General features: G+C 40.7%; 1 protein-coding gene across 2 annotated transcripts in view; it reads left to right on the forward strand.

Annotated features, from left to right (window-relative positions):
- The first annotated feature begins 1,762 nt into the window (after positions 1 to 1,762).
- The window catches only part of gphnb (gephyrin b), a 107,979-nt gene continuing 90,228 nt past the window's right edge, over positions 1,763 to 19,513 (forward strand). For both annotated transcript variants that reach the window (XM_075458832.1, XM_075458833.1), the window contains exon 1: positions 1,763 to 1,894. In XM_075458832.1, coding sequence (XP_075314947.1) covers positions 1,831 to 1,894 — 64 coding nt within the window. In that variant the 5' untranslated portion in view covers positions 1,763 to 1,830. The remainder of the gene's footprint in view (positions 1,895 to 19,513) is intronic.

A 19,513-nucleotide genomic window follows, 5' to 3' on the forward strand; every position in this document is an offset into this window, starting at 1 on the left:
GATTAATTGATTGCTGCACAGGGGGGGGGGGGGTTCACAGACTTTTGCTTCTAATTTAAACTTTTGTTTTTAGTACTATTGTGGAAATCTTTTAATGTTAGTCAAATTTATGCACAAATTCTGAAAATTCTAAAACATTCACCTTAAAGCAACCTGATATTAAAAGAAAAAAAACGTGTTCATTTGGATCAGATCTGAATAACATGGAGGCAAAACATTTGGTTTGTGCCAGCATATACAATTATGTAAACGTAGCTTAATTCTCTTCAAATACATATGTGTAAAATGCAGAATATTCCCTATAAGTCACACTCTAATTGATTCAGCCAACCTCTAAGTCCAGGGCTGGTGTTAATACAAGATACCTTAGTGAAAATGGATGATTTGATAAACGTTTGTAAAATGTGATTGTGAATAATGTAGTTTGAAATGTTTTTAATGTTTCATCCTGATTAACCACAAGTGCCTTTAATTGGTTGTGTGTTTTTTTTTTTTTTGTTTGGTTTTTTTATGCAGATAAATATTGTAGGTATATATAGTACACTTCCCGTAGCCTACCCATCAAAGTAAGTGTATCGCAGGTGAATACTTAAAGTATATAATTTTACACAGCTAGGGCATCAACATGTTCCTCTGGGCTAAACATAAACTGTCCAGTTAACCCTGGTAGCCTGTTCAGGACAACCACTGGGCCATAACTTTCAGTAAAACCTGGCAAGTCCTTAGGAAACATCCAACTGAAAATGCCTGTCAAAAATAAAGGATGCAAAATATAACTGTCCAACTCTTAACGTTTACATGATGAACAAAGAATGTGATCAGAACTTTTCTGGTAAGACATCAGATGGGCCTTAAATATCTATATAATTTCCTTAGCGAGAACACCTCTTGTTGCAAACGGTAACACAAGCGAGAATAGGCTGCGGCATGAACTGTGAAAATTGTGTCATTTCTCGTGCTCAGGTCATTGGACACGGAAGTGGTAATGCTGTTGAAGTCAGCCAGTCATGCTGGAAGAGTTGCCCCATTTCTTGTAACTCTTACTGCTCCTGTATGTGTGTTAATGAATTATGTATATTGATAGATTCCCAACAGATGTTAGAGGATGGGCCTTTTTTTTCCATGAGAATAAACAAGAGAAATTATACACCATGGAAGCGTGCAGCCAACCTATAAATAGCAGCTTGGTGCTTGTTTTGCCTGAGGATGTATGGTTGCATTTTTACAGGTCAGACTGTGATCTTCTTTCAAGCCTCTGCAAGGAGAAGCCGACACTCTGGGGTGTTGTTCTTGCTCATAGAGGGGGCCCTTTAATCTCATAAAGCACGGAGCATTTTATGATGGAAGAATTGGTGGTTGGGGGAGATTAGAGAATTGATTGATTAGGTTAGGGGGTCAATTTCAAAGCACCTCTGCAGCGGGTATCTAAAATTTTCCCTCTAAAAATGGCAACAGATACATGACATGAATAAAGAGATGCGCACAGCTATGTAGCCTACCGAGCTTTCTCGGGAAATAATGGTCTTCATAAGAATTAATCAGGGCTTCACACTACTACCGTGGCAGGCAGCCAGCTGAGTGATGTGTGCGGTTTAAACGGCCCGTATCCTGCCCGCTCATCTGGAGGTATCCCGATGAGCACTCGGCTCTCTACTCATCTCGTCTGGCTCGTTCTTGCTGTATCTCAACCCTCCTCCGTCCCTCTCTCCTCCTCCTCTTCCTCTTCCTCTCCCTCTTCCTCATCCTCCCCTCCCTCTCCTCTCTAAGTTCGATGTGATCGGCTCTGGGCCCTGCCGTGAGTTCTCGGTGCGGGCGACAGCGCTGCTGAACATGGCGTCAGACGGGATGATTTTAACGAACCACGACCACCAAATCCGGGTCGGAGTCTTGACAGGTAAATGCAGAAATGCCTATCGGATTTTCCATAGTTCACTCATCCTTCCATGGATTTATTTCCGCCAGCTGTGCGTCCGGATCTTCATAGATGTCGGCTGGTTTTTGCTTGGCGGCGGCGTCTCTCGCTGTTTTTTTTTTTTTTTTTTTTTCTCCCTTAGAGGCGACGCTGACTTACAGCCTGGGTTTTTTGTCTCTCCTACCGGTGTGCATTCATGTTCGTGCTATTTGACATCCAGTGCTTTTGTGGTTGAAATGAACGTTCTGCATCGGTTTGTGTCAGCTGCTGTAGATTTCTTGTCGAGCCCTTTTCCCTGATGAAGAAGAAGAGCTCACTTTATAGGTATTGAATAATTCATGTCCCTATCTGCTTGTCAGAGCCGAAAATTACAGCTGACCGTGTGTTGTGTCGCTACTAAAGATGCTCAGGCTGTAGATTGCATTATTGACACCCAGCTGACCACAGCGATTTTTGAAGTGTTGCTCACGACAGTTGTTGAAGGAGGATGAGGTGGTGATGATGATCGCATCCTTGGCCTTAGCAGTGTGTGATGTGGGGAAATATGTAAAAAAATGCGTATATAGACGTGAGATATTGCCTGTTGTGAATGATAGTGCCGAATGAGAAGTTTGCATGACGACTCTTGCTTGGTGTGGTGTGGTGGGGTTGAACACACGGGTGAATCCTCCTGACATTCCTCTAAATGCAGCTCGATGACGGCGCGTCTCGCACTTGCCAATATTGGAAACATCATGCGTTTGGATGTGCGGCAGTGAGGCGATGGATGGTGTATGGAGCTGGTCGCCGCCGACTTTTCATTCCCTCCATTATCTGTGTATATGTTTGTGCGAGTTTGAGTATTGAACCGATTGCTTTGTCATGGTTGTGATCGTCAGCGAGGCGAAGCAAGCGGTTGTGGTCATGAGTGCAAAGTGAATCCAGATTTTAGAGAAGAATGTAGAGGAAGGGTGGTGATGGTGCTGGGGTGAGTGCGTGATAAATGCTGTCCAAAGGAATACCCCCCTCCCTCCTTTTCTTCACCCCTCCCATCTTCTCTCCGTCCATTCCATCCTGTGTGAGGCTGGGTCGATCAATATTTCATGAAAGCCATGATCTCACGCGCACATATGGTACTCCTCCGTATGGAATCCGGTACGGAGGAGCTGGTAGGTGGTGTGTAGCGATGGAGGAACGACTGTGTAGACCCTCTCCTGAAATCTGCTCGGGAAACCCCCACCACCAACAACACCACAACCACTCGTCTCCTTCTCCATCCCTCCTCCTCTCCTCGCGCCTGAGAGAAGGGGAGTGCTGTCCGTGGTGCTGAAATCCAGCATCACTCACAAATCAGTGCGGTACTGACCTTACCACTGCATGAGCTAGATACACCGGGAGATGTAGAGGGAAAATAAGTCCACTTAAACTCACTTTTTCCATCCACTTCTTCACGTTGGACTGACAGAACTGTATGATTACAAATTTGAAGAAGTGCTGATGAAACTAGTCATCATTCCTTGAGGATGTGGTGCTTGATGAAGAAATGAACAAGTTTCCTTATAAATTTCTATTTGTGTAGGTGATTATTTATTTATTTTTGTCTTTTTATAACAAACTGGAGGTGAAAGTGTATCAAACACTTTATTAACACAAACATTAATGCCCATGTCACATCCGGTAAGGTGTGAAATTTCTCAATGTGTCATCAGTCACTTTAATACCCAACTGTATCCCCAGCGTTGTGACAGATTGCCAGTTTGATCTTGCTGTGCAGTGTTGATAATTCCCGCATACATATGCCAATGTTGAGAAACGCAGAGACACAACCGACAGGCTTATTGGTCTTTTTGATGTATTTGTGTGTGTATATAAAGTAGGAGGGCTTGCACTGTCACAGAAACAAAGCTTCAAAAGGGTGAAGGATAAACTGAGATGAAACTGTTCATGGTGACATTAAGTTTCCATGTTTTACTTGACCTTTGGCCTTTTAAGAGTCTAGTCATGCCAGAATTACTCATGGCTACAAAGACCGCTGTGAATATTGGAAAGAGAATGTATGTTGACAGCAAAAATTCCCCTGCTGTGATGCTGTGAAGAGGCCAAGCTCCAAATATTCAGGTTGACCGAATCAGTCTCTCAATTAAAAGCCTTGTTGCCACACTTCAGGCTTCTATTTGGCCAGTGTTCATGAGTTTAGTCTGCTGTGGCATGGGTCTTATGTGAGCAGAATGCTAATGGAGTCTTGAGCAGTGCTCAATCTCTCTCCTTGCCAGGGTCAAAGGTCAGCTGGCCACTCCTGCATTTATTCACCAGGGAACAGATGAGACCTTGGCTCACCCTCCTCCGTTACTTAGCCCCACATCCTTCTAGACAAGTGACAGAGTCCAAGGGACATCTCTGTTAGAACATGGACAAAGTGCAGACGAGATCAGTTTGACATGTCCAAATGTGTGTGTGCGTGTGTCAGATAATGTGTGTGTTTTGTTGGATGTTTGTAGAGGGGATGGGCTTATTTGCCTGGAGAGGGAGGAGGGAAATGTGAAAGATGATAATTGGGGTTGAACGTGCTGTCACTTGTCAAAGATGTCATAATAACAATATGAGCTTTGTTAGTAGTGGACGAAGCCTTCTCATGCAGTGCTCAACCTGTTGTGATGTGTTTTTTCTATTTTTTATGTCTACCTGCATGTAAATGCTTGTGTGTTTGTGTTTTTAAATGCATGAGTGGTCTAGCTGTCTGTGTTTCTTTCAGTTCAGGTTTAATTTTTCTGTAACACTCTCTGGGCCTGCTACGGAGTCTGAGCACTCACCTGCACACTCACTCACTTATTCATGCTGGCTTTGCTTGATGTATGTGCATTTTTCTTCTTTATGCAGTCATAAAGGAAAATGTGGTGATTTGCAGCCCTAGCTTATTGCATGTGTCAAGCATCACATCATGTTTTATGATTTTACTATGTAAATATATATCCATAGAATTATATGTTATACATGAAAATCTTTGGACATGCAAGATTCTCTTGTGAAAAATGGGCCAGACTCACCTTTACTTATTGTTGGAAGCACTCTAAATAATGTTAAAATTGGAAATCCATGATCTGTATATGTGAAATGTCTGTTTGCCCACAGCATGTTCAGTATGTACATGTATGCATGCAACTCTGCTTTGCACTTTGTCTTTGTGCAGTAATGCTGAGCTCTGGCTGGAAAATGCAGCTTAGCAAATCCCCACAACCCCAAATATAGATACAGTATGCATACCTCCCATGATCACAAACTGAGAGAGGGAGAGAACCCTGCAGAAGGCATTCAATGGCTTTTAATCTGTATAAAGCTGGTGTGTGTGTGGGACCACAGTATTATTACACAGCAGCGCTCCATGCACAGGCCACGGATGCTCTTGGATGTGTGGCTTGATTCACAACCCGTAGAAAGCCCCATTGATGCTGGCTGCAGAGAGTGTGTGGGTTAACTCCAGCCTTTCCTCAAACAGACTTGGATACACACTCAACATCGAGCTTCCGATGAGGGCAGGAAAGCTCTGCGACAGACAGCATGCATCTTTCCCTCTCTGCCTTCTCTTCTTGTACCCATCCTTCCTTAACCCTCGTTTTTCCCTCATATATTTTCTTAATTCTTTGATTTACAACTACTGAGAGACACACAGGGATGTGTGGGTAGTTTTCCAAACACACATGTCTATCAGAGATGCATGACTTGATGTCAGATAAGCTTCCAAAACAACCACATTTAGATCTCTCACTCAATCTGTCTGTCAGTTGAATTAATTCCTTGATTCTCTCCAAAATGAAAGCCTCTAATTTGGTATGGTGGAGGTCCATTTCTTAATCAAATGTATTAGTTTACTGTACAACGTAGACGAGAAGAGTCATGTTGATAATGGCCCATATTAAAATAACAAGTTAAATTCTAACTTAAAAACATGCAGCTCCAAATAAAATATGCGTTGAAAAATACATCTTTGAATAAAGAAATCTTGCTTGTCTACGTTTACTCATAGGTATGCAAACATGTATGTATGACTAGTTGAGTATGTATATATCTGGCTATAGATGGGGAAACTGTTTAATCTGTTTTTCCACAATAGTTAATCTGTAGTTGTTCCAAGCTCAATTTAACAGCTCAGGTGCCAAAAAGACTTACAGGAGAAACAGGAGTAAAGTATAAGATAAGCAGCCTAACATGCTAAGAGTGTATTGACCAAAACAAAGAGATTCCGTCATCTGTAGCCAACATGGTATGGTTGGCTGCTATGGTTGGTGATCTTCCTTTTCGCCTCCTAACCGACTCAAACCACTACATTGGATAGCATGGCATGTGTTTTGAGATTGTGTTATACTGCCAGGCAGATTGGAGCAGTGTGCAGTGATGTAGGCCCTGTAATGGTCCATCATGGTGAAGAGAGAGCTCAGCCATAAGGTGAAGCTGTTGATTTACCAGTCTTTTTGTTCCCACCATCATCTGGTTACAAGCTTCATTAGTGACCAAAAGAATTAATGAAATAACCTTACAACAACTGACATCCTTAGGGATATGGTGAGGAGCTTACTCATATGAGAATGATTCAGAGTAGAGGGAATTTGATCCTGAATAACTGGCAGAAAATGGAAAGCTGGATTGGATCATTTACTTACATATTTTTGCAATTGATGATTTAATTATCTGTTTTGCATAGTTTGAGCCATTGATTAACATTAAACATCAGAACATAAAAAAAATCAAATGGATGAAACTTGCTGTTTTCAGCTTTGTAAACATAAGTTGTATGGAGCACTTGAGCATAAATATTAACCTGTAACTTCGGTTATCGCTGTCTTTCCGTGGTAAGATAGTTGGGTGGGGTGGTGGATTCATAGGTGTTTCTTTAGATTTGTGTTATTTGAGCCTTCTAAAGCCACCTGTTCTCTGCAAATCACCTCTGCCAAGTTACTGCACTCGCCTTTTGCATTTGGGTTAAATCAAAATGTGTTTACAGCACTGATGTAGTGTTTGCTTTGAAACTTAATCTGTTGTGTTATTGTCAAATGTTCTGAAAATGCTTTCATTGTCATCAGCGGTTACAGGTTGCAACAAGCGAAAAAGAGCTTCTTTTTTTTTTTCTGGCAGGAAGCCATTGAGGGAAGTTCTAGTTTGGTTGAATGCCTGCAAATATAACACAAACAACGGCTGGGAGGGCTGCTTACCAGTTTTAAATAAGACTGTGTTGTGATTTTTAGTCAAACAGGATTTTGTAAAATGTTTTGTGTCAAAGCTTATCTTTTGTCCAAACAAATAGCACGAGTACATCGTAAATCACAAGGTTGATTAATAACAGAAGTTCTTGTTTAAAAGGGGAAATGTTTTCTTTTCTTTTTGCAAATCAAGTTAAGTCCCTTCACAACCCAGTTTCATAGTAGCAATTTCTCAATAATGACTAGAACATTTCTGTTCCATCCTAAGTTTTGGTTTGTTGCCCTACAGTTTCATACATGTTTTTATGTGATGATGTTCACTGTGTACTTTGCCACAGATATATACAGACGTATATTACACATTTCTTTGTGAGAATGAGCTGCATTGTATTGCACTGAACCACAGATGGATTAGGTTTGCCATGATCTCCCAGAACCTGAGTGGGTTTCGTCTAGTGCTGTGGCTTTGCTACAACTGTCTAAAGGCAAGCTGGTCAGCTTTAATGGTGACTTTAAATTACCCATATGTGAGAAGGAAAGTAATGTCACTGGACTGGCACACCCTCCCACAACTCTCTTAAAGGATAAGTGGATATGGCAAATGCATGGATGGATGGTATATATATATATATATATATATATATATTTTAATACAGATGGCAAACTTAATCTTGCAACACTAATAACACATATTTCCTTGTGCTAGTGGGAAATATGTGCCCTCACATTTTAATCTCCTCACTGTCCAGTGATAAGATATGACAACATTGCATATTCTGGAGGAAGTAAATAACTGTCTACACCGTTCTCAGGTAGTTGGTGCATTTACAGTAGTATCATGAAGCACCTTGGTGCAGGGGGCTTTCATTACAGACATGCAGTAAAAGGGGGGGAAAAGCAACCTTGAGAGCGTTCTGCTCTCAAACTCAGTTATGACATTTGTAATGCCACATTGTTTGTGTTTTCCAGTTATCCACAGGAATTGACAAGAAAACACACTACTAAACTACACAACAGACTCTAAAAGTCATTGCTAACTCCCTTATGGCTAGTAGGCTGTCTCGGCTCCCATTAGCAACAAAAAAAATATTTTTCTTCCCTATTTTCCACTCTGCTGACGCTGAGACAGCCAAACATAACATCCTGACAAATCTGACATCATGACTGGATAACAAAAGCACAAAATAAATGTTAACTTTGGGTTCACTGGTTATATTAAGATATGGGGATGTTTTGATGGGAATCAGTGAGCCCGAGGCATGTGACTACCCACGAGCATGGTTTTACTCCTCTTTTTCTTGCTCTGACCCAACTGTCTGTGTCTGTGTATGGTTGAATCATCGCTGAGCTGCTGCTGGGTTGATGCCTTGCAATGATATGTGGGCATCTGTTTAACAATATGCTAGTTTGAGAGGAGCTTACTTAGAATAGAGGTGCTAAACATTGAGGGCATACACTTGTTCCAGTTTATAATTTGGCATACAGTATACATCTGAGCGATTTCACAGTGTTTTATGTAGACAGTCATGGTTGTTGCCTGCTTCAGTATTGATGGGTTTGCTATTAACACGCTGTAAAACTGGAACTGGTAATGATACTGTGCTCCCAAGTGCAATTGATGGAGAACAAGCAAGCACCTGGATGGTTTAACCTCTACAAATATCTGTGCTCCTTATTTGCATGTGGTCAGTGAAGGGTTTATTTTTTGTTTGGGTGGGGCTCATTCAGTAATGAAAACACGGACTGACCCTTTTCTAGCTTGTTGTTTTCCCCCTCTCTGCATCAAACACACTCACACACACACACACACACACACACACACATACACAGCTGTCACAGTGGACAGCAGTAAGGCAGGCGTACCACATGACCAGAATAGACAATATGGGATCAGGGACACAGACACAGAATGTGAATTAAGTCTTCACTGCACAGGAATCATTTTCTGTAGTCGGTGAGTGGGGTGTGTGTGTGTTTGGGCGGGAGGAGTGATTCACCTCTCTTTTGCACATACTTCTCACTTTGTTTCTGCCTCTGATTATAATGGAAATGATCTTCCCTTCCTCTAAATTGTCGTCAATTGTAGTTGTATGCTAACAGGCAGACAGTATTTTGCGGACAAGTAGAAGAATCCCCTTGACTTTTCAGAGAAGAGCTCTATCAGGGCTGCCTGGAAAGCCATTCCCACACCAGATGAATAGGTTTTGGAGAGTTGGTCGGTTCTGTCTCCCCCCTGACCTAAAGCACTGTTGCAGTCTGCCATTCATTTAAGGTGATGAGGAAGAGCACAGCCAAAATAAGGAAAAAAATGGTTATTTTTTATATTTTAGGAATAAGCAAAGTGGACATGGAGAGGTTGAAGCCATTGGTTTATATTTTTTCAACAACAGTGTAAAGAGGGTTTACTCGGGAGCCATTCTGTTGTCATCAGGACCAAGAGTCAAATTAGATGAGGCTGGAATCAGTGAGACTGGAAACAAGAGTATTTATTGGAAAATGTTCTTTAATACTGTGTACACATGGTGATACAGCTCACATGCATCAGAGGTAAGACCTTGAACAAAGAAAGCAGGTCCTACTTATACCCTAAGGTACGTGCAAAACAAGACATCTGTCTTTAGGTGTTATCTTCCTCATGATTTCTCCAAAGAAAGTCCAAACAGCTTGGTGCCATCTTGACATGTCATAAGTTTTCTCTAAATCTCCTAGTACCATATATCTCACAACTGACCTTTCCAAGGTCATGCAGCATCAATAAGGCTTGTTTTCTTCCAAAACATACTATCACAACAGCAAGTGTTGGATGGCGTTTGAGGTAGTTAAAGTAAATTCAGTTTCTTAGAATTGTATGTTGTATGACTTTTAATCAGTTATAATGCTACTCTGTCAACTCTCACCTGCAAAATTTCACAGCAAAACGTCTTTGATGAAACTTAAACATGTCCCTAATAATTATCTAAACCCTAAAATATGCACTTATCTTGCATTTTTTCAGGTAGTGAATAAAGTAAATATCTAGGTCTCCAAAAGTTGTGTTGTAGCAGTGCCTGCCTTCATATAATTCTAAGAGCACCATGTTGAAAGAAAATCTGATTTTTAGAAATACAATTTTGAGCTTGTTGGTTCCCTACTGGTTAACACTGTCACCTCACAGCAAGAAGGTTCCTAGCAAACTGCATGTTTTACTTGTGTATGTGTGGGTTCTCTCAGGTACTCCGTCTTCCTCCCACTATCCAAACACATGCATCTATGTTGAATTGGTGATTCTAATATTGACCCTAGTAGTGTGAGCGTGGATGGTTGTTTGTCTGTCTGTCTCTGTGTGGCTCTGTGATGGACTGGTGGCACATCCAGACTGCACCCTGCCTCGTGCCCAGTGACAGCTGGGACAGGCTCCATCCCTCCTCCCCCGTGTCCCTGAATTGGATTAAGCAGGTATGGAAAATGGATGATCTCGCACTAGCATTGTGGTGGTGATTTATAGTTTCAGTATGTAATATTAAGGGTGCTTTGTTTTCAATGATGCAATCTGATATTTCTTACCTTTTATGAAAATAGGAATTACAGTGTTTTCACTCTCTTAGAACAAGCCATTTATCTCCAAAATTGACACAGTTGCCCGTCTTCCCTCTTTGTGTTGCTTTATCAATTTTCTATAGTAGCCCAAAGGAGACAAACCATACACTGGCTCTAGAACGGGCCTTTTCCAGTTTGCGCTGCCACCTTTATTCCTCTGTGGGGAGGTTACAGCCTTCAGTTTCCACTGATAGATGTCACTGCATCCTACTCTCTAGATCTTCAAACATTAGGAAAAGATACGGTATATCACTACATCACACAGTAAATGCCAGAAAATGCAATCAGTGAAAAAACAGTTTAACATCATCAAAGATGAATTTAGTTTATTTCCACAATTTACAGTTCCCTCAGAAAAATTCTGACTGTACACCTAAACTATTTTGAATTGTAGATTTGTTTTTAAATGGATTGGTATCTTGTCCAACCATTTGCACAGAATGACCCACGTTTTATTAGTTTGAAAATCTTTTTGACTCCCTTAACTCCCTGGATATTGGCCAGGTACATTCTTTTTGCGTCAACTGTTCAATAGACAACATTTTCTTTTCAGAGTTCAACGAACTAAACTAACTACAAGTAGTTGTTAGTAGTAGATAAGTACAGAAGTAAACAGTTTCTACAAAACATTTCTAAACATTTAATTGTTCCTTTCTAACCCTTAAAACATGTGAAATTTAACAAGTTTGAAACCATCAAGGCTGTTCATAGAGTTGGCTGCACAGCTAAATTGAAAAACTGAGCAGGAAGATCTGTGGTCAGAGAGGTGATCAACTTCATTCTAGCTAAGCTTTAGAAACTTGACCGTAGTAATTTCTACCCTGTAGAAGTAAAACCCTGCTAGGGAGGGACAAAAGTGAAATCACAGCGCTTAGCTGTTCAGTAAACTAAACTAAATTGCTCCTTCCTCTTCATGCAGACTTTGTGGCTGTGTGAACGATACACTTGACAATGACGCCAGCTCAGATGTGGGAATGTTTCTTTGAGGCGTATTTCACTCAAGTCGATTGTAGGGGCAGTTCTTTACAGGACTCAATTATGATTCATATTTAAAGGTATGAACAAATGACTGATATGACTGATATTTCAGTTGGAGGACTTGTTGAAATTTAATCTACTGCAGTAGAGAATGCTACAAATAGATGAACTGTCAACGTTGTAAATCCCATTAAAGTAAGGGGCACTTGTGGTTTGTTAAACAGAAGTTAAAGAACAGGAGAAAGTTGAAAAAGATTCTTACCTAATATGATGACATTTGAAAAAGAAAAAGATTGAAAAAGATTAAGACCTAATATGATGACATTTGAACTCTTTGTGCAGATCTCTAAGCGCTGTGTCTAACAGAGGACACCGCTCATTGCTTGTTCAATACTATCCTAATGGTGAAGCACAGTGGTGGCAGTGCTGCAGGAATGCTTATTAGCAGGAAAGACAATGAGACCAGCCACACCAGAGGAAAGGATGAATTTTAACCAAATACAGATGATACAAACTCAGATGCAAGATGCAGGAAGATTGAACCAAAACATTGTTTTGTTTTATTAACAAAAGAGCAAGCAAAGGGCCTGCAAGATAGGAAGTTTAGAATGACTAAATGTGCAGTAACCAGAACAGACGGAAACCTCTGAACTATTTATATCGGGGGAACTAATGCCAAACAAAAGATAGGTGACTGTAATTTGCTAAATGAATCCACATGTATACCAAGAACAGGAAGTGAGTTAAATTGTGAAATAATGGGCCAACCTCTACAAAATGAAATGGGAAGCAAGACTAACTACAATTTTAAACCAAGATGGGAGATTTTCAAAAGCAGCACAAAATACAGATCACAAAGCTAAACAGAAAACCTACCCTGAACTTAACAAATTTCTATGTAATCTGTTTAGCCTTCAAATATGAGGCAGGTAAATTTCTCAAAATAAAATGCAGTAAAAATATCTTCACTTAAGTGAGATGTTTCAAAGAACCTTTTTCCTTTCAGGGCAAAAGACACTTTCAGTTTGTTCTTTGCACTCTTTAAAGAGACAGCATTTGGGTCCGCCCTCCTTTGCTCAGGTTGGTCACTTGTGATAACCCGTGGGAAGAGAGAAGCTGTCGAGTGATAGTAATAGAGATCGAGATAAAAGATACACTGGTGGTTTTAACTGATGAGTCACTCTAAGGGTCTGCTGCCACTGGATCCCGAGTCCTGTCTTGAGATGTTAATTAGAGTAGGATGACACTGGCAGCGAAGGATGCAGGCGAATAGAGCAGCAATGTAAAAAAAAAAAGAGAGACAAAGGGTAACACGTCTCCGATTCGTCTGAGTCCTGCCATGCTGCCTTGCGTCTTTATCATTCTTCATTCAATGGGTGTCTGAAACGTATACCTTTCTCATGGTTCACAGTGAGGACAAGGTCGGTTTGCTCTTATCTAGTGTCTATCCCAGGCTGAATGGGTGCTGATGTTACACAGAGTTTCTATTAGAGAGCAAGAGCGAAGCTAACAACCAAGCAATAGTTCTCTTTTTTACCACAATTAATCCAGGAATATTTCTGTTTCATTGTTTGTTACTTATGCTGTAATCTCAATGTAACACATTTTTCATGATATGTATGTTTCCCGCTCTGTAATGTTTCACTTGGTCATTGTTACTGTGGAGAACTCATCTTGTTTTTCTGATCGGATTGCTCTTAAGCCCAAAATTGTCCGTCCCAGCTGACTCTAAACAAACAATAGACAGAACTTGGATATATTTAGAGGGGATTTATTCACAGAAATTTGAAATGTTTAACAGTCAAGACTAGATCACGTGTTTATCAAAATTAAGCCTGTTGGTCACATCAGCCTCTGACATGATAGTTAAATAATGATATCCATGTGTTCCGTTGGATCCACAGACAAATCACTGTACACTATAACTTACTACTACTGTATAATAGCTCACTACTATAGCTTAGAACTACTCACAGTACCTACAATACTGGTTTATTATCGGGTTTACAGTGGTTCATGTGCATTGGATTTATTTCCTTCTCATTTTTCTGCTCACATGCAAATGCCTGATGATGAAATTGCTTTATAATCATTATCTTTTTGTTTATGAGTAACTTCGATACAAATGTCAGTCTATTTCCTTTTCTAAAGGAGCCACAGAATGCTATGATATGGTCAGACACATTCAGTCTCTTTAAAAGTTTAAAAATCCCCTGGGTAACATTGTGCGGGTCCATTTCATTCTGTCAAAACAGCTCTGACTCAACACAGAGCGTCTGCTTGTGTCCTGTGGTGTCTGGCTCCAGTGTGTTGGCAGTGGATCTTTTGGGTCCAGTGAGTTGTGGTACAGAGCCTCCATAAATCGAGCTTCTACGGGCAAATTCCACAAAGGCTTGAATGGATTATGATCTTGGGAATAAGGAGGCTCTTGGTCCCCTGAGCATTTTTTTGCCCTGTGTTGTGCCGCATTGTCCTGCTGAAGGAACCTACTGCTGGGGGGTGTTCAGTGGCCAGAAGAGGAAGGGTGCTTGACCCACAACAATATTTAGATAGGCTGTACATGTCAAAACAACTTGCACATGAATACAGAGACCTCAAGTTTCCCTGCACAACATTACAATGTAAAGAGGCAATCATTGCTTTTCACTTCACCTCAGTCCTTTTAAATTTCTGCCTGATTGGTGTGTGAGGTATGGTAGATCACTACCCAGCTTGCGAAAGCAGTTGCCAAATGTCTTTTTCTAGCTATGAATGAGCTTAGTCACTCCTGATCAATTTAACATTATCATCCAGGTAGTCTAGATTTTGGCTTGGATGAAGACGTATTATATTTTTCATACTAAACCGGAACTAGAAATTGGAAACCCGGTGCTTAAAAGATTTGAGCAGGCAGAATTGGTGAAATGAACGCTTCAACTGAGTTGCATAATGGGAGGGGTATTTATTTATTGATTTGTTTAAACAAACTAATACACCAGTCAAGATACCCTTGCCTCTGCTGCTTTGGTTTTCCCTATTTTTGTTTCAATCTGTTTCAAGTAGCCAGTGGTTGTGGCAGCTAATCACTGGAGCACTCTTTAACACAAATCTGTCCAACATCCCTTGTATCTTGCAACACAACGAGTTTAGTGACATTTATTAGTTACAAAATTATACTCCTGTTAATACATATGCTGTGAATGGGCGTTAGCAGCGTTGTTTTGATCCAAACACACTACAAAACTTCTAATCATACTAATCAGCTGAATAACTTGAGTCTCAGAGTCTCCATCCCCTGCTGGGCCATCATCAGTGACAGGAATTAGGGACAGTGAGGAAAACAACTCCTCAGATCTTCTATGAAGAGCAGCCATTAAATCTGCTCCAGTGTAAGAAGGGAATGGGAACTTCATTTACGTCAACATTACCCAGGTTTACAGTGTTCTGACATTTTGTTGTTTTTTGGCAAACACAGAAAGAGACTGTGGGGAAGTTTGAAAAGTGTTGAGGTGTGACAGAAGAAAGGAAGCAAGTCAAAGTGAAGTTATGAGAAGGAAAAAAGAAAGGAGATCAATAATACATTGTCTACCCAAAGGTGCGCAGGGTTGAAAAAATACACTGTCGGATTTTTAATGTTCATTCATACATGTTATAAATCTCACTCAGCACTATTCATAAGAGGAAAAGTTAAAAAGCACCACTTGGAAGCTGCGGAGCGCTACGGGACTTCTGGCTGTCACCCTTAGAAACGGCCCCTCCATTCACTCTTGACACATTGCCAGGATGTCCATTGACTTGTCACTTGTTCAGACCCCCTTCTTTGACTACTCTGTCCTTCCTGAGGCCATAAGACCAGCCATGTCGAAGTGCAACACGCTGATTGATGTTTGTGACACATGCTTCTGGAAACCTCTATCATCTGATTTGTTTCTATTTCTGAAGCAGCAAATGCAAAGTTCTGAGGTGGGAGGATTTTTTTGAAAAGTTGCTTCCCATTAATAGTGTATTTGGATGTTCTCAATTAAAATTTATCTTCTCCGTGCTTAGTTTCATTGGTATGAATGTTGTAAGTGCATTCATAATTGGCAGTAATTACAACAATCTACTATAACTGAAATCAACTTTTATTTTAAAACTTATAAGCATTATAAGACTTGAGACTTCAGAAATAAATAAAACAAGTTAACTTACTTTCCCACTCATACATTACTTGTCTCTCTCAGATCATCTCTCTTCAGCTTGCTCACTATTTTTGTCCCCGTCTCTTCACCTCTTGATCTTGGTTCTTATTTCTTTTTACCTTCACTGTCCATCTACGTTTGGCTCACTCCATCTCACAAGCAAAAAGAAGCAGCAAGCAGTATTAGGGCAGCATGTGCATGTGAATAATGGAAAATACCAGCTTCCCCCTAACAAGCTGTGTTTGATGGCTGAACCTATGTGTTTGGTCTAGGTGTTCTCCCATTATCCTTCTCCATTATTCAGTGTCATGCCTTTTCTGTTTCTACCACAAAACCCTTTCAGATCATGGCACCTGGGAATCAAATGTTAATAGACACCCACCCACAGACTCACACACGTCACGGCCATAAGTGCCCAACACATGCACAGCAAAGCCAGTTTGACTGACATGGCTTGACAGATTTGTTGCCCCTTTGCATCATTTATAGCATTACAACAGGCATGACAGGTGTTTTTTCAATCTCAGAAAGAATGAAACTGAGTCTCTGACTCAGTTTCCTCTGTTCTGTTCTGCTTCAACACTTCTCCTGTTCTGTTTTATTTCATCCTCTCTGACTGTCGCAGAAGACATAGGCTATTGAGAAAAGTAGGTCTCAGTGACCAGTGACCCAGACATTTGTCATCATCACTTGAACACAGTATCCAGATGTAAGTCACAGGAATCTCAAAACTGGAGCTGAAACTAACAGCAAATCACAATGACATTCAAGTTGAACGGTTTTCATATCCCATAACGGTTTTCGTAATGGGCATGTGAATTTATAGATAAAATGAGCAATTGAATAATTTGAAAAGTTGCATTTCTAGCACAGAAAGCCCTTAAAAAATATAAATGTAGCATGAATGAAATCCATGTTGGAAATATGGACTTAAGCCAAAATTGTTCAAACTCATTCCATGATTTGATTTGTAGTGAACTCTTCATCAAAACAAAATGTTTCTTCTGACTAGAAATGATAGAAACAAGTGATAAATGACTGATGGGATGGCAAACACACCACAGCATTCAGCAGGTTCCTATTACTGCTGGACAGCTCCTCTTTTGTGATTATCTTCAGGTCTTTGAGGCTGGAAATTACGAATGACACATCTGCCTGAAAATGAAATAATGAAATTACACATTTAGATTTTCATGGTTGTCATCTTTTTTTTTTTTTTTTTTTTTTTGATAATTTCACGCTGAAATTTATTCATAGCCTACCTTTTGTACATGATCAGTAGCTCAGCCTTTATTTGCTATCAGCACAGTTTGACTCTATTTATATTTGCTTACAAGCTTTCTGCGTGCCTTCACTGGGATTCTGGACTGCTCCTTTTTCCAGATTTCTGAGGTTGTTTTTACTTTGGCCCATTCAACATCTGTACTCCATTCATTCTGGATGGATTCAGATCTTGACTCAGGTCGGGTTACTCCACAGTACAGATGAAGTTACTTGTTACCAGTTTCTTGACCACTTAAAAAAAAAAAGTTTTTGATATTTTTCTTAGTGGAAGATCCAATGCTGCCAAGGCCCACCAGGAGCTGGGTGGCGTGTTGGGTTAGGTACAGTATGTCCTGATCTTTCTTATGTTTTGCAATGCAAAGCGGTATGATCGAGCAACGGAGGCAACATGATCTTTAAAGGTTAATTGGTCATCAATCATGACACCCAAGTTTCTAGCTACCTTTAATGGAGCGAGAGATAGGCATTCAGTTTGGATGCAGATGCTGTGGTGTATGGTTGGTTTGGCTGGAAGGACAAGCAGTTCAGTTTTAGAGAGGTTTAAGTTGGAGGTGATGGGCTTTCATCCATTTCGATATGTCAGAGAGACAGTTTGAGATTCGTGCTGAGACCGTGTGGTCGTCAGGTGGGAATGACTAAAGCTTTCCTCTTTAGCCTGCTTAGACATTGTAAAGGCTGGACAAGCTTTTATTTGCCTGTCTATAAGAGCTGAGTCTTTTGTGGTCTGTGTCCATAGGAAACCAGCCTTCTGTGGTGTCAGCTGCAGTGTCTGCCTTGAGATATTGGTGGCATATTTGCTCAGATTAATCAGTTGCCTCAGTGGTAATCTTTGGGCCTTTGATGTTATGTAGAAAAAATATTACATGAAGGTTCTGGTGTATGGTTAGCACCGTCGCCTCACAGCAAGAAGGTTCCAGGTTCAACTCCCGGCTGGGGCCTTTCTGTGTGGAGTCTGCATGTTCTCCCCGTGTACGTGTGGGTTCTCTCCGGGTACTCTGGCTTCCTCCCACTGTCCAAAAACATGCATGTTAGGTTAATTGGTGTCTCTAAAAATTGTCCTTAGGAGTGAGTGTGAGCGTGTGTGTGGTTGTTTGTCTCTGTGTGGCACTGTGATGGACTGGCGGCCTGTCCAGGGTGTACCCTGCCTCTCGCCCAATAACCACTGGGATAGGTTCCAGCCCCCACGACCCGACCGACAGATTCAGCGGGTCCAGAAAATAGATGGATGGATGGGTTCTGGTGTAAAACACTTTGAGTGTGCAGCAAACCCTTTGCAGCAGAAAACTGGCCCACATCAACGTAGAAACATTTTAGAGTGACCAAGTCAGTGCCTGTCAGAAATGTATGATTACTGTGATGCCTTTGCTGTTACAGAAAAAGGCTGTAAATAATTTTGGTCATAGCCTCTTAGCTTTTTTTCGTTTGTTTGTTCCAATTTATGCTCTTTATGTCATTTGCAAGCAGAGGAAATCTATTGGTCAAATCAAAATTCGCAAAATTTGACATGATGCTCAGAGTAGAAAGTGTTTTTTTTTGTTTGTTTTTTTTAAAGTAAAGCTTGAACAATCTGACTGAAAATGAATCAGCTCTTACTGGGCCCTGATCCTCTGTTATAAAGAATTAATGCCGTTCTTTTGATGAAGCATAATTAACTGAATGTCTTCATTTTTTGTCTTAGTCAGCCACAAAAGATATCACCTTGGTCCGTGGGAACCGCTGTGTGCATTTTGAGCTTGGCAATAAATAACTAATTGAATGATACGGCGATGTACATGCAACAAAGGTCATTCTGCCGACATGACACAAGAGCTGTGGTTTCTGCTCAGTGACTGAGCCTAATGGCATTTTGAAGACAACTAAATTAATTAATCGAATAAATTAAGAAAAATAACCAGCATATTTATTCATGATAAAAACAATTATCAACTACAGAAAGATCTGGGGGTAGAACGATTACCAAACTTTATTTACCTATCATCTCATACATTTGTAGCCTTGTCAGTGGTATAAAGTAGTAAAATAGCAAGTAGAGTGCTGTGCTCGACAGCCCTGTGCCTCCTGGCTTTCTTTCTGCTCAACAATACTGAAAGGCAGGGAGACTGAGATGGAGACATCACGGAGGGTGTGCTGATGAGGAGTTGGATTTAAGTTTGGGATAAGCCAAACACCCGCCACTAAAGAAGAAGAACTTCCTTCCTTCTTTCCATCAACCTCAGCCAGCATTAAAGTGGATAGGAAGTTTCCAGCTAACCGTGTGTGTGTATGAAAGTGTGTGTACATGTGTGAGCACTGACAGTGGGAAGCTGGAATGTAATTGCTGACACTGTCCAGAGGATTGAATGTAATGAAGGTAGCTGCTTACAGGCTTCTTCATTAGTACAGCTGGGCCTGGGGCACTTCCTGTGTGTGTTTGTGTGTGTGTGTGTGTGTGT

Source organism: Odontesthes bonariensis, chromosome 24 (assembly GCF_027942865.1).
Source record: "Odontesthes bonariensis isolate fOdoBon6 chromosome 24, fOdoBon6.hap1, whole genome shotgun sequence".
Taxonomy (NCBI): domain Eukaryota; kingdom Metazoa; phylum Chordata; class Actinopteri; order Atheriniformes; family Atherinopsidae; genus Odontesthes; species Odontesthes bonariensis.